This window comes from Tursiops truncatus, chromosome 15 (assembly GCF_011762595.2).
Source record: "Tursiops truncatus isolate mTurTru1 chromosome 15, mTurTru1.mat.Y, whole genome shotgun sequence".
Classification (NCBI taxonomy): domain Eukaryota; kingdom Metazoa; phylum Chordata; class Mammalia; order Artiodactyla; family Delphinidae; genus Tursiops; species Tursiops truncatus.
Genome location: NC_047048.1, coordinates 65,311,198 through 65,328,780, shown reverse-complemented (window position 1 = coordinate 65,328,780; position 17,583 = coordinate 65,311,198). Strand labels below are relative to the sequence as shown.

General features: G+C 49.4%; 1 protein-coding gene across 1 annotated transcript in view; it reads right to left on the bottom strand.

The window, feature by feature from the left end:
- The window catches only part of BPI (bactericidal permeability increasing protein), a 30,210-nt gene extending 13,243 nt beyond the window's left edge, over positions 1–16,967 (bottom strand). The window contains exons 1-7 of the mRNA XM_033839783.2: positions 16,802–16,967; positions 14,202–14,316; positions 12,815–12,943; positions 11,172–11,333; positions 9,601–9,664; positions 4,010–4,073; positions 2,551–2,642 (exon numbers count right to left, since the gene is read on the bottom strand). Of these exons, the coding sequence (XP_033695674.1) occupies positions 2,551–2,642; positions 4,010–4,073; positions 9,601–9,664; positions 11,172–11,333; positions 12,815–12,943; positions 14,202–14,316; positions 16,802–16,931 (756 nt within the window). The 5' untranslated portion in view covers positions 16,932–16,967. The remainder of the gene's footprint in view (positions 1–2,550; positions 2,643–4,009; positions 4,074–9,600; positions 9,665–11,171; positions 11,334–12,814; positions 12,944–14,201; positions 14,317–16,801) is intronic.
- Between the last annotated feature and the right edge of the window lie 616 nt (positions 16,968–17,583).

The window sequence follows — 17,583 nt, the reverse complement described above, 5'->3', positions numbered from 1 at the left end:
ATGTAAAATTTAAAGGCCTATAAAACATACTATATACGCATTATTGACACACACAGGCAAGAAGGACACACAGGGACGTCATCCGTGTGATTCCCTGGAGGGTAGAGGGTCCCCAAGGGGGCCTCAGCTATTTATTTCTACAATGTTTCATTTCAAAAAAATCAGAGGTGACTATGACAAAATATGTAACGTGTCTGAAATCTGGGTTGTGGGTACGTGAGAAGGTGCCATATCCTCTGTACTTTTGGATCATTTCATTATTTACAATTAATGACTGTGACACTCATATTATAGAATAAATACCATATGCAACTCTTAAAAATATCAGGTGTAAAAAAAAGACAAAAAAAGAAAACATAAAAGACAAAAATTAAAAAAACAGGTGGACCTATGTACCAAAGAGGAACCGGCTCTAATGTATATCATTAGGTGAGAAAAGCAAGTGAAGAACAGTGTGTATTCCTACGTGCAAACAGATTCTCAGCAAAACTAGATGGGCTTTCACATACATGCTCAGGACCAGGGGACCGGAGGGCTAATACCCTCCACGGCTGACAGCCATTACCTCTGGGCAGGAGCCCCGAGTGGGGAGAGGGGGCAATAAACAGGACATTCTCATTTGCTAGGGATAAATAGAATTGTTTTAATCTTTTATTCCATCGTATCACTTAGATTTTTTTAAAAACTATACTACTTGGTCCAACAATTTCACTTCTAGGAAATAGTCAAAGATGGGCAGAGATCCAGCTATAAGGATATTCGAGGCAGCTCTGGCTCAACTTGTGGGAGAAATGGAGAGAGCACAGACACCCCAGGAGGGGGCACTGTCCACGTACCTTACCACAAGCTGTCCACTGAGAGACCCAAGAGCCAGTAAAAGGGCTACGGGAGGACATTTCATTGATAGATGTTCACATTATACTGTTCTGGTTTTAAAAGTTGTAAAACAGAATGTAAAATATGACGTATACATGCATGTGCGTGTATGTACTTCTACGTCTATATATGTGGTTTTTATGTGTATTTGTTTCTGCCTCTGTTATGCATGTCTGTGTGTGTGTGTGTGTGTGTGTGTGTGTATGTGCGTGTATTTTCTTGTGTCTCAGCAGAGACAAGGATTGGAGGGTTGGGAGACTGTAACTTGGGTGTCAACAGTGCATATCTCTGAGTTGTAATATTAGGGCAATCTCTCTTTCCTTCTTCCCTTCCTTCCTCCCTTCCTTCCCTCCTATTTATTTCTCTGCTCTTTTGTGTTTTCTACATCTTCTTTTTGACATCAAATGTGTTTTAGAACAAACAAGTAAATAGTAAACAAACAAGCCAATCACCGATTGTGGAGGGACTGAGGTACATCCGGAGGGGATTCAGGGAGTGGGACTTATTCCAGCTGAGGAGGTCCGAGAAGGCTGCTCGGGGAGCGACAACCCAGCCCACATCCACTGGAGGATAAGAAGAAGCCAGTGGGGTAGAGGAGGGCATGGGAAAGAGGGGAGTCCAGGCAGAGGGAATGGACAGGACGAAGGCCCTGAGGTGGGAACTAGCTGGATATGTTGAGGAAGTGCAAGGCCAGTGAGTTTGGTTGGAGGCTGGGGAATGAGGGGGAAAGTGGCATGAAATGAAACTAACTCCATCTATCCATCCATCCATCCATCCATCCGTCCAATACATATTTACTGAGCACCTATTATATGCCAAGCATAGTTTTAGGTGCTACACATACAGTAAAGAATAAAGCGGGCTTCCCTGGTGGCACAGTGGTTAAGAATCCGCCTGCCAATGCAGGAGACACAGGTTCGAGCCTTGGCCCGGGAAGATCCCACATGCCGCGGAGCAATTAAGCCCATGTGCCACACCTACTGAGCCTGCGCTCTAGAGCCCACGAGCCACAACTACTGAGCCCGCATGCCACAACTACTGAAGCCCACGTGCCTAGAGCCCGTGCTCTGCAACGAGAGAAGCCACCGCAATGAGAAGCCTGCACACCGCAATGAAGAATAGCCCCCGCTTGCCGCAGCTAGAGAAAGCCCGTGTGCGGCGACAAAGACCCAACACAGACAAAACTAAATAAAAAAAAAGAACAAAGCAATCACAGCCCCTTTTCTTTCATCACATTGAGGGAGACAAGCTTGCGACCGTGTGTACTAAGTGCTGCTGAGAAAAATAAAGCAGGATATAGGGGAAGAGGAGGGCGCTATTTTAGCAACAGTGGTCTGGGAGGGCCTCTTTAGGGAGAAGATATTTGAGCAAAGACTTGAAGGAGGAAAGGGAGAGTTTCTGTGGATATCTGGGCCAGAGCCTCCTGTTTAGAAGGGGCAGCAAGTGCAAAGGCCCTGGGGAGGGAGCAGTCGCAGCGCATTTCAGGAATAGCCGGAGGGCCAGTGGGACTGGAACCGGGAGAAGATGAGGAGAGTGGACTGGGGAGAGCAGTGAGGATGGATAGGAAAGGGGTGGAGTCATGAGATCTGTCTCCAAGGATGATGGGGAGTCTGGCGGGGGGAGGTGGTCTGAGGCAAAGGGGTGAGGGTGCATGGTTCTTGGTGTAAGTCTTACCTTCAACAGCACATCCAGGTTATCAGCTGTGGCTTTGGGAGGTGCAACTAGAGAGTAATCGATCCCAGCCACGTTGTCTATTTTGGTTGTCACTAGGGGGAAAGAAGATGGACCATGAACTGGCTCCCCATGGCATCTTTGTGGCCTGGGATGCAGGGGCAGCATCCCCTAAAGTTGAATCAAGACCTGCAGTGCTAATTCCATTCCTACCTCCTCCAGGGAGCCCTCCCTGAGGTCTCCTTAAAGGAAAATGAGCCCACACCCACATTCACAGATATCATCTCTCTCCCTTCTTCCAACAGCCCGGAGACGTGGCTAAAACAGAGTCAAGGAGCAGAAAGACCTGGGCTTGAATTGAAATCTATGTGACCTTGGACAAGTCCTTTCATTTCTCTGAGCCACATTTTTTCATTTGTAAAATGGGGTACTACTAGTGACCTTGACAATGCCCTGTACATGGTAGGAACTCAAAAGCCAGAAGGAATCATTATTAGCAGTGATAATATCCCAGGCTGAGCTCAGACTGGCTTTAGGTCTGAGTGGTTTCTCTGTTTCCCAGCAGTAATCAATGAGGATTAAATAAATATTGGTTTCTCCTTTAGTCCTTCCTTCCCATGTTAGTGGGGAATAAACCGAGTCTCAGAAAAGGTAACTAGTCTAAGATGGCAAAGCTGGTGAGTGACAAGGCTGGGACTCAAGCCAAAATCTTTTTCCTGCCTGGTGAGGCCAAACCCTGGACACTGCAACTGCACTGAACACGCCCAGGAGGGGCCCTGTGCCTGGAGGGGCTGGGGCGATGCCTGGGGGAAGGGAATGTATCTGAAATGGACATGTGCCATGTGCCAGCCAAACCAGGCTCCACAGGGTGGCAGCCCAGGCAGCAGTTTGGGGCAGAGGCTTGGGATCCTGTTTCTGCTTCTTACTGCCTCTTGACCTCAGGTAAGTCTCGGCTCCTTTCTGAGCCTCCGTTTCCTGGTGGTAAAATTGGGACAAAACAGTGATCTCAGCGGGGTGTCAGGAGGCCGAGAGGAAACCATTCTGCTGGGTACATGACACATGGTGAGCACTTGGCCATACGGGTCCTCCCCCACCTACTGCAGCCCTTCACCATTTACCAAGCATTTGGGGAAAGAGAAGATTGTCCCCATTTTAAAGATACGGAAACTGAGGCTCTGAGAGGGGAAGCGATCAGCCTCAGATCTCAGGCCAGCTATGTATCTCTGGCTCCAGAGAGCTGCAGGTATTTGTTGTTTGGCCCCTGCAGAGCTGCTTTTCCATTAAACTTCTGGACCTGCCACAAGGACCTGGCCCAATAGGGGATCTGATGCCAATTGCCATTTGAAAATAATCTGTGCTACCCATTCCCACCCAAGCCCAGGCCTGCCTAGGAAAATTGCTGGCTCCATCACACTCTCCCTGTGTCCCTCACCCCCTCCCCCTTCTACCCCAGCCTCCTTACCTGGCAGTGTCTGGAAATAAGGTTGCAGCTTGGAGGATACGGTACTGGTCACTACCTCGCAGATCTGGGGAGAACAAAAGAACTGATCAGCAAAGTTTTCCTATAGTAGAAAATGTCCTCTGAGAATAATTATCCAGACATGTTTTGCTCTTCTTGAATGTTTCCTTGAAAATCATATAACTACTCAAGTTTCCCTTTTCTCTTTGGCCACCAGGAAGCTCAGAGTTCAACATGTAACTTGGAAATAGTAACTTTATATGACTGTATGACCTGCACATCTGCATTTTACTTCCTACTCTGGCATGGAGCTTTCCTGATGGGTATTTATGTTTTCTGTTTTTTAATGTGAGATTTTGTTTGTTTGTTTGTTTTTGTTTGCACTCAGACCCTTTGTGGAATGAGGTGGTGAAAAAATGAACAGGAGGTGGTCAGATGTCAGCCTTCCCCTGTGTGTGCTTCTAGGAGCAGGGGGCAGGTCCTCTGCTCAAGCCTGGGTGGGCACCCTCATCTTTGCTTTGTGTGGCCAGAGAAGACTTCCCAGCCGTCCCCCTCCCATAACTCATAGGGGAACAAGCACTGGTCTGCGAAGCCCTGGGTCACATGCTGATTTTGCCGCTGAGGAAGTTACTCCATTTCTATGAGAAAAGAGACCCTTATTTTCTCATCTGTAAAATGGAGCCCTGCGGGTTATATTTTCCATTCCATTTGCTCTTCTGGAATGTGGCCCTGTCACACCCATTTAGAGGTGGAGTCTGTGAACTCTCCCCTACAATCTGGGTGGGCGGGGTGGCTACTTGCTTCTAACCAATAGAAAACAGTGCAAGTGACATTGTGTAACTTCCCAGATGAGGTCATAAAAGGCTGTGCAGCTTCCACTTTGGTCTCTTGAGATGCTCCCTCTGGAACCCATTGATGAGCTGTGCAAAGCCCCAGCCCCATGGAGGGGACACGGGTAGATGCTCCACTCAACAGCCCCGGCTGAGCCGAGCATCCAGTCTTCCCAGCTCAGGCACCACGGACATGAGAGGAGATCCCACCGGATGACTCTAGCCCCAGGCTTTGGAGTCTTCCCAGATGAGGTACAGACATCATGGAGCAGAGACAAGCTACGCTGGTCCCACTGTGCCTGCTGATTTCCTGATCCACAGAATCCGTGAACATTATCGAATGGTCGTTGCTGGATGACGCTGTATGTGGGGCTATTTGTTTCGAAGCAACAGCTGGAATAGAGGATTAAAATCACAGGCTTCCTTAATTTGACCCATTGGGGCTGATGGGGTAGGTGGTGCAGTAGGTGGCGGTGGTCAGATAAGCCCCGCCTTCACGACGTTGCTCCCCCCACGTCTTGAATGACCTCATTCATCCAACGGAGTCTCTCCAGTCCTTGCATTTCTTGACTGTTGGGCAGCCCCTGGCATGGTGGGCCACTGTCTCTGACTGAGGACCCTCCCCGCTCTCCGCCTGGCCCGCTACTTCCTCTTCCTCGGACACCCTGTGAGCTCCTTTTCCCTCGTGAAGATGTTGATCTCCTGGGACTACCCGCTCCTTCCACCCAGGAGCCCCTCTGGAGCTTGCCATACATGCCCATGGCCCCTGTGGGACATTGTTGGTCCACCCTGGGGGTCCCCTGCGCTTGGCATGACAGCTCCCTACACACCCAGCAACTCTCCCTGCCTGAGGACTTTAATCCCTGGACCTTGCTCCCAAGTGCCAAGGAGTTACAGCAGCCAGAAAGAGGGGTGAGAGTTGATGGATAAATACCCATCTTCCCCACCCCTTTGGGAGAGTTCTGAGGTGTGTGCCCTGAAGTCCCGCAGCACTGAGCCCCAGCTGTCCAGAGTGGTAGCCCACTCAATAATGTTCCTGTTCCCAGCTCTCTTCCCCACCCCTCGCCTGGGATCCCCGCCCAATAAAACACTCGCACCTGAATCTTTGTCTCAGCCATGCCTGGGGGGACCCTGATTGGGTCCCCCGCTCCACGTTCCCAACCTGCGGCCAGCACCCAGACCTTGGTTTGCAGCCAGACATCTCCCCTGAGCTCCAGCCTGAGAGTCCAGCTGCCTTCCTGGACCAAGTCCCTGGATGTCCCACAGGCCCCCAAGGCCAGCACATCTCAACCAAACCCATCAGGTTCCCACTCCTCCACAGTACTGGTCCCCCTATCTGCCCACAGGGCAGATAGGGCACCTCCACACTTCCCTCCCGCCTTCCCCACTGTCAATCAAGTTATTTTATCTGGGGGGGTGGGAGGGAGGAAGGAAAGGAAGGAAGGAGGGAGAAATTTTGGTTTTCGTGGAGTGTGTTTCTATCACATAAAACTCTGGATGTCCCAAGGAGACTAAGAATGTCACTGTCGGAGAAACCCGTGCCTCTGCTCCAAGTGGCCCAAAGGTGAGAGCAGGCGGCACATCTGGCAGCGAAGGGCCAGCTGGACACCTGGGCTGCCTGCCCTCAGCTACTGCCCTCCAATGCCAGTTACTAATGAGGGCCACCAGGGGGCTCCAAATCACAGCAAATCACACGGCAGCCTGGCGCCTGCCTGTCTGCTGCCACCCTCCTCCGCCCCCACCCCCATCCACACCCTATATAGACCCTTCCTTCCCTCAGACGCCCACTCTTCTCTCTGAATTCCTGGGGAGTGGACTCCCAAACTCATTCCTTGCCATTTCCAGGCCTTCGTAACATCATGGACACCCTGACACTTCATTTATTCATCCATCCATCCATTCATTCATTCAGGCCCATACTCTCTTCTAAACAATATCTTAGACTAATTAAGAGCTTCACCTCTGAGGTGGGGCGGCATGGGTTTGAAGCCCAGCCCTATCACTTCCTCTATCTGTGTCTCAGTGTTATTATTGTTCAGCTTGGCTGCTCTCAAGGGGTCACTCTTAAGGCGTTAACAAGAAATAATCTGTTTCAATAGTTCTTTACGTTAAATACATGCTAACACTCCCCTCATACTATTACTTAATTACAAAGATGGTTGAGTTACGGTTGAGCCAGGCTGGTGGGGAGCCTTCACTATTTTAGTAATCCTTACAACAGCTTGGTGAAGAAGGTATCAATGTCCCCATTTTACAGATGGTGAAACTGAGGTTTGGAAAAGTCAAGTGATTTGCTCAACATCACACAGCTAAGCCCTGGAGCCAGAATCAAAACCCAGAGACTCTGACTCTAAAACCTGTTTTATAATCTCCTCTGTTATGCATTTTGACCACCAGGCATGGATTTTTTTTTTTTTTTAACTTTTGACAGAGTGCCTTCAGATAGATGATCTCATTTGATGGATGTCTCCCTACCCATGTTGTCAGTGCCTTTCACTGGGAGACCAAGGTCTCCCACCTGGAAGACTGCACAAGCCTGCTCAGTGTCCCCGAGACTCCTGGTCTCTCCAGCCGTTCTCACGGCAGCCAAAGAAGTTGTTCTAAAGCACAGATCTGGCCAGGTCACCCCTTTGCCTAAAACCTTCAATGGCTCCCCATTACCCTTTGAGAAAACTCAAGCTCACTTGTCTTGGGAGACAGGCTCAGGGATTTCCTGGAGATTGACAATTTATTAATGGAAAACTAGCCCAAGGAATGGCCCCTTTTCTCAGCTGAAGAGGTTGGCTTGCGTGGGGCGGGGGTTAGGGTGAAGGTAGGCTTGGGAAGCTCTGGTCCGTGTCTGTCTTTCGTACCAGTTCCAGCCTCAGGACATAGTTTGACCACACTCTAGTCTAGCAGCTTCATCAGCTGCACGTTTTCTGGGTGGGTATCGCTACCAAGGGGGTTCGGGGTTGGGGGATGGGGAAGGAGGCTGGAGGGCTATGAGGAGAGGGGCTCAGTGCAAGAGAATGGTAGTTTCTCTGCAGGGAAGAATGATGGGAGAAGAGCAGAGGTGGTCCAAGCACGGGGGAATCTGCCGTGTGTGTGTCACATGACCCTTTCTTAGTTTCTCACTGGATCCCCAGGAAAATTGACATGACTGATTTTTAGAGCTGGACATGTGCTTTCCAAGGGCCGTGGGGGACTGCTGAAGAGGTCTGGGTGAGAGCAGAGATAAACCCACGCACATATGGTCACCTTATCTTTGACAAAGGAGGCAAGAATATACAATAGAGAAAAGACAGCCTCTTCAATAAGTGGTGCTGGGAAAACTGGACAGCTACATGTAAAAGAATGAAATTAGAACACTTCCTAACACCATACACAAAAATAAACTCAAAATGGTTTAAAGACTAAATGTAAGGCCAGACACTATAAAACCTTTAGAGGAAAAAATAGGCAGGACACTCTATGACATAAATCACAGCAAGATCCTTTTTGACCCACCTCCTAGAGGAATGGAAATAAAAACAAAAAAAACAAATGGGACCTAATGAAACTTAAATGCTTTTGCACAGCAAAGGAAACCATAAACAAGACAAAAAGACAGCCCTCAGAATGGGAGAAAATATTTGCAAATGAAGCAACTGACAAAGGATTAATCTCCAAAATATACAAGCAGCTCATGCAGCTCAATATCAAAAAGCCAAACAACCCAATCCAAAAATGGGTAGAAGACCTAAACAGACATTTCTCCAAAGTATACATACAGATTGCCAACAAACACATGAAAAGATTCTCAACATCATTAATCATTAGAGAAATGCAAATCAAAACCACGATGAGGTATCACCTCACACCAGTCAGAATGGCCATCAACAAAAAAATCTAGAAACAACAAATGCTGGAGAGGGTGTGGAGAAAAGGAACCCTCCTGCACTGCTGGTAGAAATGTAAATTGATACAGCCATTATGGAGAACAGTATGGAGGTTCCTTAAAAAACTAAAAATAGAACTACCATATGACCTAGCAATCCCACTACTGGGCACATACCCTGAGAAAACCATAATTCAAAAAGATAAATGTACCACAATATTCACTGCAGCACTATTTACAATAGCCCGGAGATAGAAGCAACCTAAGTGTCCATCGACAGATGAATGGATAAAGATGTGGCACGTATATACAAGGGAACTCAGCCATAAAAAGGAACGAAATTGAGTTATTTGTAGTGAGGTGGATGGACCTAGAGTCTGTCATACAGAGTGAAGTAAGTCAGAAAGAGAAAAACAAAGAACACACATATGTGGAATCTAAAAAAATGGTGCTGATGAACCCAGCTGCAGGGCAGGAATAAAGACACAGACATAGAGAACGGACTTGAGGACACAGGGGGCGAAGGGGAAGCTCTGACGAAGTGCGAGAGTAGCAGTGACATATATACACCACCAAATGTAAAATAGATAGCTAGTGGGAAGCTGCTTCATAGCACAGGGAGACCAGCTCCATGCTTTGTGACGACCTAGAGGGGTGGGATAGGGAGGCTGGGAGGGAGGCTTAAGAGGGAGGGGATATGGGGACACATGTATACATATAGCTGATTCACTTTGTTGTACAACAGAAACTAACACAACACTGTAAAGCAATTATACACCAATAAAGATATATATATATATATAAAAGAGGTCTGGGTGAGAGCAGAAGTGTCCAGCGATGCGTGAGGTATGTGGACACAGAAGGCCCCACCCGCTCTGACAGGAGGTGAGATTCTGAGCCCCTCGTACCTTGCGGTTCATGCTGTTTCGGAGCGAAGACTCGATGTTTTTACGGAAGAGTTGGATCAGCCACCTGGAGATTGACACGTGGGGACATGCATGAGGCTTCCCAGGTGGCCCTGGGATGCATTCCGAAGGCTTCCTCATCTGGGAAGCCTCCTCCCTTTTCCAAATAAACCTAAACTCCCTCATCCCTGGGCTCCAACTCTGTGCACCCCCATCAGACACTTCTTCCCCTGTGTGCGACCTGTTTCTGAGGTTATTTCTTCAACAGGTGCACGGCTGGACCCCCATCCCATCTCAGCCTCAGTCCTCACCACTCCCTCTCTCTGTACTCCAGCCACACTGCTTTGCTGTATCCTCCTGTGTCCTGTGCTTCCCCTCACCATAGGGCCTTTGCACATGCTGTTCGCTCTGCTTAAAACACCCCTTGTCCCCAAGTTAATTAACTCCTACTTATTCTTTTCATCTCAATTGAAATGTCATTTCATCAAAGAAAATGAAATGACCAGCCCCCAGACTAGGTCAGATCCTCCAGTTCTATGTGTTCATCACACTTTGTACCTCTTTTTCTCAGTTCTTATTGTGAGCCATTCATTAATGCAATGATTTGATTAACGTTTGTCTTCCCCACAGGCTGGAAGCTTCAAAAGAGCAGGGACTGTGTAGCTAAGACTCTGGGGCCAGCAAGTCCTGGGCTGAATCCCAATCCCTTCTCAATACTCAATAGGGATGAAAACTCAGGTTATTTCCTATTCTTTCTGTGTCTTGTCTCCTCTGAATATGGGGTAATAATTGACGAACTGCACAGAGCCATTGTGTGGATTGAATGAGATAAGGAACATGCTTGAAACAGTGCCAGGCATGCAGTAAGTCTCCAATCGCTGTTAGCAAGGCCAAATTTTTAGTGACCACTGCTACTTCCTGAGCACGATGCATAAGCCTGGTGCATAGCAGATTCTTAGTCGATGTTCGTTGGATGGATGGAGAGATGAATGCTTGCAGGCTTGTGGTAAGGATTGTATAACTTGGTGCACTTAAAGTGTTTAGTGCACAGCCCGGAGCATAAGTGCTCAGTAAAGTTTGCTGAATGAATATTGAATGAGTGAGTGACTCTTCAAGGCAGGGATGTTGTGTGTTCCATCTGTAGACCCCTGTCCCCTTACACCTGAGGCCTGGCATAGAAGTGGCATTTGGGATGTGTTTTCTGAATACAAGAATAATCAGGACAGGGACTGCCCTGGTGGCGCAGTGGTTAAGAATCCACCTGCCAATGCAGGGGACACGGGTTTGAGCCCTGGTCCGGGAAGATCCCACATGCCGCGGAGCAAGTGAGCCCGTGCGCCACAGCTAGTGAAGTCCGCGCGCCTAGAGCCCGTGCTCTGCAACAAGAGAAGCCACCGCAATGAGAAGCCTGTGCACCGCAGCTGAGTAGACCCGCTCGCCACAACTAGAGAAAGCCCATGCGCAGCAACGAAGACCCAACACAGCCAAAAATAAATAAATAAATTTATAAAAAAAGAAAGAATAACTAGGACAATCCTGTCCCTCCTCCCATCCACAGCCCCAGGAGATCATACCCCAGGCTGCTGCGCGAGATGCGTACGCGGACACCGTTGACGTGGCTGCTGCAGCGAGAGCAGGTGACTGTGGGGTGGCCCGAGGTGGGGTCATAACCCAGCTTGAGACCAGCCAAAATGGAGATGCCATCCACACTCAGGTCAAAGTTGCCGCTGACTTTGCTGAAGGGAAACAGAAAGAAAAGACTTGGAGCAAGCATTTTCTTCTCGCTGCCATTCAGACTTCACACCAATGCTGGAAGGCAGGTTTTGCTATTATCTCCACTCTGGGTGAGGAGATGGAGTTCAGAGAGGGAAGGCAGCTTGCCCAAGATCACACAGCAGCTGAGTGAAAGAGCCAGGATTCCAACTCGAAGTCTGAACCCATGTCTACCTGGCAGAACCCTGCTCTTACTGCCTCAGCCTCTGCCTGTGTGCTGTGTGGCACTGAGAGTGTTTCTCAACCTCTCTGAGCTTCAGTTTCCTTACCCAGACCCTGGACCAGCAGTGGGACACCAGCTTTGCCACTAGAAAGCTCAGTTTGGGGGACCAATGACTTTAATTAATGCCCTCATTCATTAAATGGGGTTAATAACTCCTCCCTCAGGGATGAAATGAGTTTGGGATAAGACAGTGAGTGTGAATGTAGTTTGTCAACTCTTCTATAATGTGAGGAAGGATTGTTATCATTTTGTGTGTGTGTGTGTGATCAGTAGTGAAATGATAGATGTGAAACAGCCCAAGTGAAGAAGTAAGCAATCCTTGTTGTGGGGAATGGACACACCCAGCAGTCCTTGTAACAGAAGGCAGACTCACGCCCCTCTCCTCACCAAAGTGTCTGTTTTCTCCCTGGATTCACCACAAAGGAGAAGCTGATAAACTGACAGGTCAGTCTGAACCACTGTCACTGCTGCACAGAGTCACTGCAGGGAGGGCCCAATATTTAGATTCAGAGCTGTTGTTTGGGTGATCTGCCCCAATTTTCACCCCTCCCTGCACCCATACCCTCACCATTGCCTACCTTGGGGGGATATGTGTGTATATCCATGCTCCTGACCTTGGACTTGATCACATGACTTGCTTTGGCCAATGGCATACGAATAGAAGTGACCATGGGCCAGTTCAATCCCCCCCAGGCCTTAAGGGGACCTGCATGTTTCTGGTTGCCCTTTTTGCACCTCCGCCATCACTAAATATGCTCTGGGTAGCCCACTGGTCCAGGGAGGAGGAGATACCTGTGTAGCACGGCTACCTCAGCTGAGGTCAACCTACATCAGGGAACCCCAGTCAACACATAGATAGGTAAGTGATGATATATGACTTGTTTGAGGTCACTGAGTTTCGGTCACTGATGGTTTGTTACAGAGCGATAGCTAACTGATAAAGGGGTAAACTAAAGGTCCCACTTAGCCTTCCATCCTAAGCCACATGCACCAGCTCAGCCTTGCCCGTGCCCTGCATTGAGATGTGGGAAAATTCTCAGCTATTAACCAAGGGTTATGTTGAAAATTCTTCTGTGAAAAGTTCCCCCAGGAACTCTGAGGGGCCAAATGGTAATGGGCCAGGCAAAAATTGGGCATTCTCGAGACCTTGGCTCTCATCTCCTCCAAATATCACCAAGAGCTCACTCACACACTCAACAAACACTGAGCTTGGACACGTACATGAAATTCTTTCGTGCCTTCCATTTTCCACTCATCTTGATACTGGCATCTTTGATGGAGAGATCAAGGTCTTGATCAGGCAACGGTCTTATCTGGGAATTGGGAAGCTTGAATTCACGAATAACCAAGCTGCAAAGAAGAAATGATCAGTTAGTCTCTAAGTGTCCCCACAAGGACTCAGTCAGTGGTCAGTGCAGACGCATTCCCCTCCATCCCGGCCCTTTACCCCAGTTATTCCAAAAGAACCCAGAAGCTATGAGAGCAGCCTGGGGAGCTCTGTGGTTAGGCTTTGAAGTCAGACAAATCTGCATTTGAACCCTGCTCTTCAGTTTACTGCTGTGTGACCCCGGGCACATCACTTAATCATGCTGAGCCTGTTTCCTCATGTTGTAAAATGAGCACAGTAACCTCTGTCTTGCAGGGTGTGTGATGATCAGTGAAGATTATCCCAGTGACTACAATTTCTGTAAAGGGTGGAATGTGTCTGCCTTTTTTTCACTACTGTAGCATAGCCTGGTGAGTCAGACACACAGTAGGTGCTCAAAAATATCTGTTGAATGAGTGAGTGCCTAAAATTCTTTAGAGGACATTTATGGATTTCTCTCCCCAGCACCCATTCCCCTCTCTCGTGATGACAGAAGTGCCATTTACTTTGGAGGAACCCTTCCCCACATCTAGTCCGTGACGCTCCAAAGAAAGTTGACTTCACCGCCATCTTCAGGGGGTGGAGCTTGAGACTTCAGCACAAGCTCCTTCGTGTCTGCTATCCCCCTGGCCACAGTGATTGGTCCAGGAGTGTGTACATAACCTAAGACGGACCAATCAGAGTGAATCTTAGGAGTTTCGCTTGAGCTGTAAGGAGAAGGTGCCCTCCTCCCACAGGGCTGGGAGTGCTGAGAAGGTGCCGGCGAGTGCTTCGCGGGGAGGCCCTACCCAAGAATTAGCCCTCCCGAGGGAAGCGGTGCTGAGAGGTGGCAGGAGAGAAACAGGGTCCAGTGACATTTGAGCCTTCCTCAAGCTGAACCCGAAGACAGACAATTCCAGGGACCTGTGAGCCAATACCTTCTGGTTTAGGCCATTTTGGACTAGGTTTTCTGTCCTTGAAACCTCACCCCCACCCCTAATCCTAATTAACATGTGGGCTTGGCACAGAGTTTGGGGGTCCATGACATCCCCGTAGGAGTCACGGCGAGTGCCTGAAAGACCGTTTGTGTGGTTTTCTCCACATGCAGCTTGGGGGATTGGATCCCCTTGGGATGGTGTAAACATTAGCTTGGGGATCCTAATGTCTCTGAGTTTAGGAGTCGGTGGCTCTGTGAGTCTAGGTCTTGGTGGCCCCAACACACTACAGTCCTGCACACGGAGGACTGAGCTTGACGGACCTTACCTGTAGAAGCTATACTTCCCTTTCCCAAGGTACTTCATCTTAAAGCTTCCTGAGAAAGTGGGAATTGTGACCTTCTCCAACTCCTTCTGCAGAGTAGCCACTCCCTGCTGGCAGGCTGAGGGGAAAGAGCGGGGTCAGTGGTCAGAGGTGTGCAGCCTGTTCATGGCAGGGACGTTGGGATTGGAAAGATCTAAAGCAGGGCTCAAGTTAAGGTTTTTGTCAAGGGCCCCAGAGCAAATATTTTCTGCTCTGTGGGTCTTACTGTCTCTGTCACAACCACTCAGCTTTGCTTTTATTGCACAAAAGCAGCCGTAGACAATACGTCAATGAGTAGGTACGGTTGTGTTCCAATAAAACTTTATTGATGGACACTGGAATTTGAATTTCATATCATTTTCACATGGTGTGAGATAGGATTCTTCTTTTGATTTTTTCCAACTGTAAAAGCCATGCTTAGTTCCTGGGCCATGCAAAAACACGTGTTGGTCCAGATTTGGCCTATGGGCTGTCATTTGCCAACCCCTAGTTTAAAATATCACCCCCTCCAAATACCCAGTCATGCATCCTGCGGGTGTTATTGAACATCTGCTCTGTGCTCTGCCCTCACAGATACTCTATCTCTCTGGCTTTCGGACTCTCGCCCCAGGACCTTTGCATGTACCATTCCTGTTGCCTAGGAAGCCCCTTCCTCTCATCTTCACCTGGTCGTTCTAGTCATCACTTCCTCTAGGAACTTTCTCTGACTCATCAGATGAGAGCGATCCCCCTTGTTATCATTCTCATGATGCTGTGGGCATCTCTTTTGGAGCTCCCATTACCGTTTGTAATTATGCATTTATTCATGTGATTTTTTTTACTACTATCTCTCTTCCCTACTAGATGTAAGCCCCCCAAGGTCAGTGGTAGACGTCACGGACATCCCCTATCTTTACCACAGTGACTGGAACTTAATACCTGTTGGAGGAATGAATGAATGAATGTTCCAGGGTAGGAATTCTGCCATCAGTTATTAGGTGGTTAACAGCATCGAAAAACCAGTTAAAAGGCAAACACATTAAATGAGAAGAGTAAGTAGTAGGATGAGGGATCCCAGGAGCCAGTTAGGAAGTAGTAAGAATAATAATAGTAATAATAATAATAACAGTTATCAAGCTCTCACTCTGTTCCAGGCACAGTTCTGGGCTCTATACACGTATTAAGTTACTGAATCTGAACAATCCTGGGTAGTAGGTCCTGTTACGACTCCCGGTTCACAGATGAGGAAGCTGAGACTCAGAAAGGTGACCACACAGCTGGCAGGTGATGGAGGCAGGATTGGAATCCAGGCCTTCTGGTCCCAGAGCCTGTGCCCTGGGATAGGCCTTCTGGGGGTTCAAAATGCATAGATTGTCACTGCCCGGAGGGAAAAGAAAATGTGGGATGGCCACGATCTGTGGGTCTGCAGCGGCCAGGTCTTGAAGGGTCTCTAATGCCAAGCCCAAGACATCCACTGAGGGCACTAGGGAACCACTGAACAGTGTAAGTAAAGAGGGGGAATGGGCAACTTTGCTGTATTTCACAACTGTCACTGGTTGCCGCATGGGGTGTGAGTAGAAGGGGGAACCGAGGCTGCTGTGACAGGACATGAAGACTTCTGGGCTTAAAGGCCGAGCCCAAGCCTCTGCTCTCTGGAAGACTTCAGAACCACCCCAGCTCTGGGTATAGAGCAGGGACATAATCCTTTCTCCTAGCTCATGGGGAACCTTCCGTCTGCACCCCTGGGATTCAGAGGTGTCCTGCCTGGGCTGGGGTAGGAATTCAGGGGTGGGATACCAGGTCCCTTTGGTCCTGTCCTGATTCCCCAGGGGTCCACCGCGGCTGTGGTTCTGCCTTCCGGATCTGATTTCTCCGGCACTGGCTGTCCCCCACTGTTCTGCAGTTCATCTATCTGCCACCGAGAGGCAGCATTGAGCAGCCCCACCCTGGTACATCTGACAAGACCAGAGCTCAGCTCCAGGCCGCCCACTTCCCAGTCCCTCCTCCAAGTTTGTCTGCTCATCTGTAAAGGTCGCTAGTAACAGTACGTCCTTTTAGCACAGTGCCTGGCACCGATCTGAGCAGGTCAGGGGGCTGCTTCATGCCAGTCTCTCCTCTGTCTGGGCCTGGATGCATGGCCTGGGGGACCCTCTCTGGGTCATCCAGATGGCTAGTGTGCACAATATGGCTGCCAGCCCCTGCCCTGGGGGAGGGCCTCCCCGCCCTGAAGACTGAGCCAGGGACCTTGAGACAAAAATCAGGGCTGAGAACCAGCTTGGAAGGAAGTGAAAGGCCTAGAAGCCCGAGTTGGGTATTGCGTAGAGGGAGGGGACCATGAGGCACCTGAGCACTGGACTCAAGAGTCCTCCAGGCCAGGGCTCCAATCCCGGTGCTGCCGCTTCCAGCCCTGTGACCTTGGGTAGCTCACCTTATCTCAGCTTCTTCATATGTAACACAGGGGTAAGAGGGCCTCCTTGGAGGAGCTGTGAGCAGGCCGTACACTGGATGTAAAGGGCTGCACACAGCAGGTGCTCAATCAGTGCTCCTCAGGGGTTGGAGGGGAGAAAAGGAAGGCATCCAGTTACCGTAGTCCAGGCCCTTCTGGGTGATCCTGGCCACGACGCCGGGGCTGGTGGTCGCTGTCACAGCTGTGCCCAGGGCGGCCAGCACCACCAGGGTCGCCCACCTCCACGTGTCATCAGGGCCCCTGGCCATGTCTTCGTCCTGCAGAGCTGCCAAAACCTCGAGGCCTTGGAGGGGACCCAGGGACCTATAAATGAGGCAGCTGGGGAAGCGCAAGTCAGTGGAATGTAGAAAAGAGGAAGGAACACAGCAGGGGCGGGAGAAGGGATGGACGGCTGCCTGCCTGCGGTCCCCCACCATGGTCGGGGCCACAGCCCCAGAGCAGCCAGCAGTGGAGCCTGGGAGCCCTGTGTCTGTGTGTGTGGTGTGTGTGTGGTGTGCTATGCTGTGTGTGTTTGTATGTGTGGTGTGTGGTGTGTGTAGGTTGAGACTTCTGGCTCTGGGCATCATTCTCCTCCCTAAGCACCCCTTCTCCCTCCCTGAACCCCCACCCCAATCCCTTTATCTAAGAACTTCCTGGAAGCTGGGTGGTAGGTACATCAGTGCTCATTATATTTTTCTTTTCTTTTTTTTAATGCTTTACTGAGGTACAGTCGAGAAATAAAATTGGATACAGTTGGCCCTCGAACAACACAAGCTTGAATTGTGCAGGTGCACTTATATGGGGATTTTCTTCAATAAATACATGCTACGGTACTACACCATCTGTGGTTGGTTGAATCCACAGGTGTGGAACCTCGGATATGGTGGAACCGCATATATGGGGGGCCGACTCTTAAGTTAT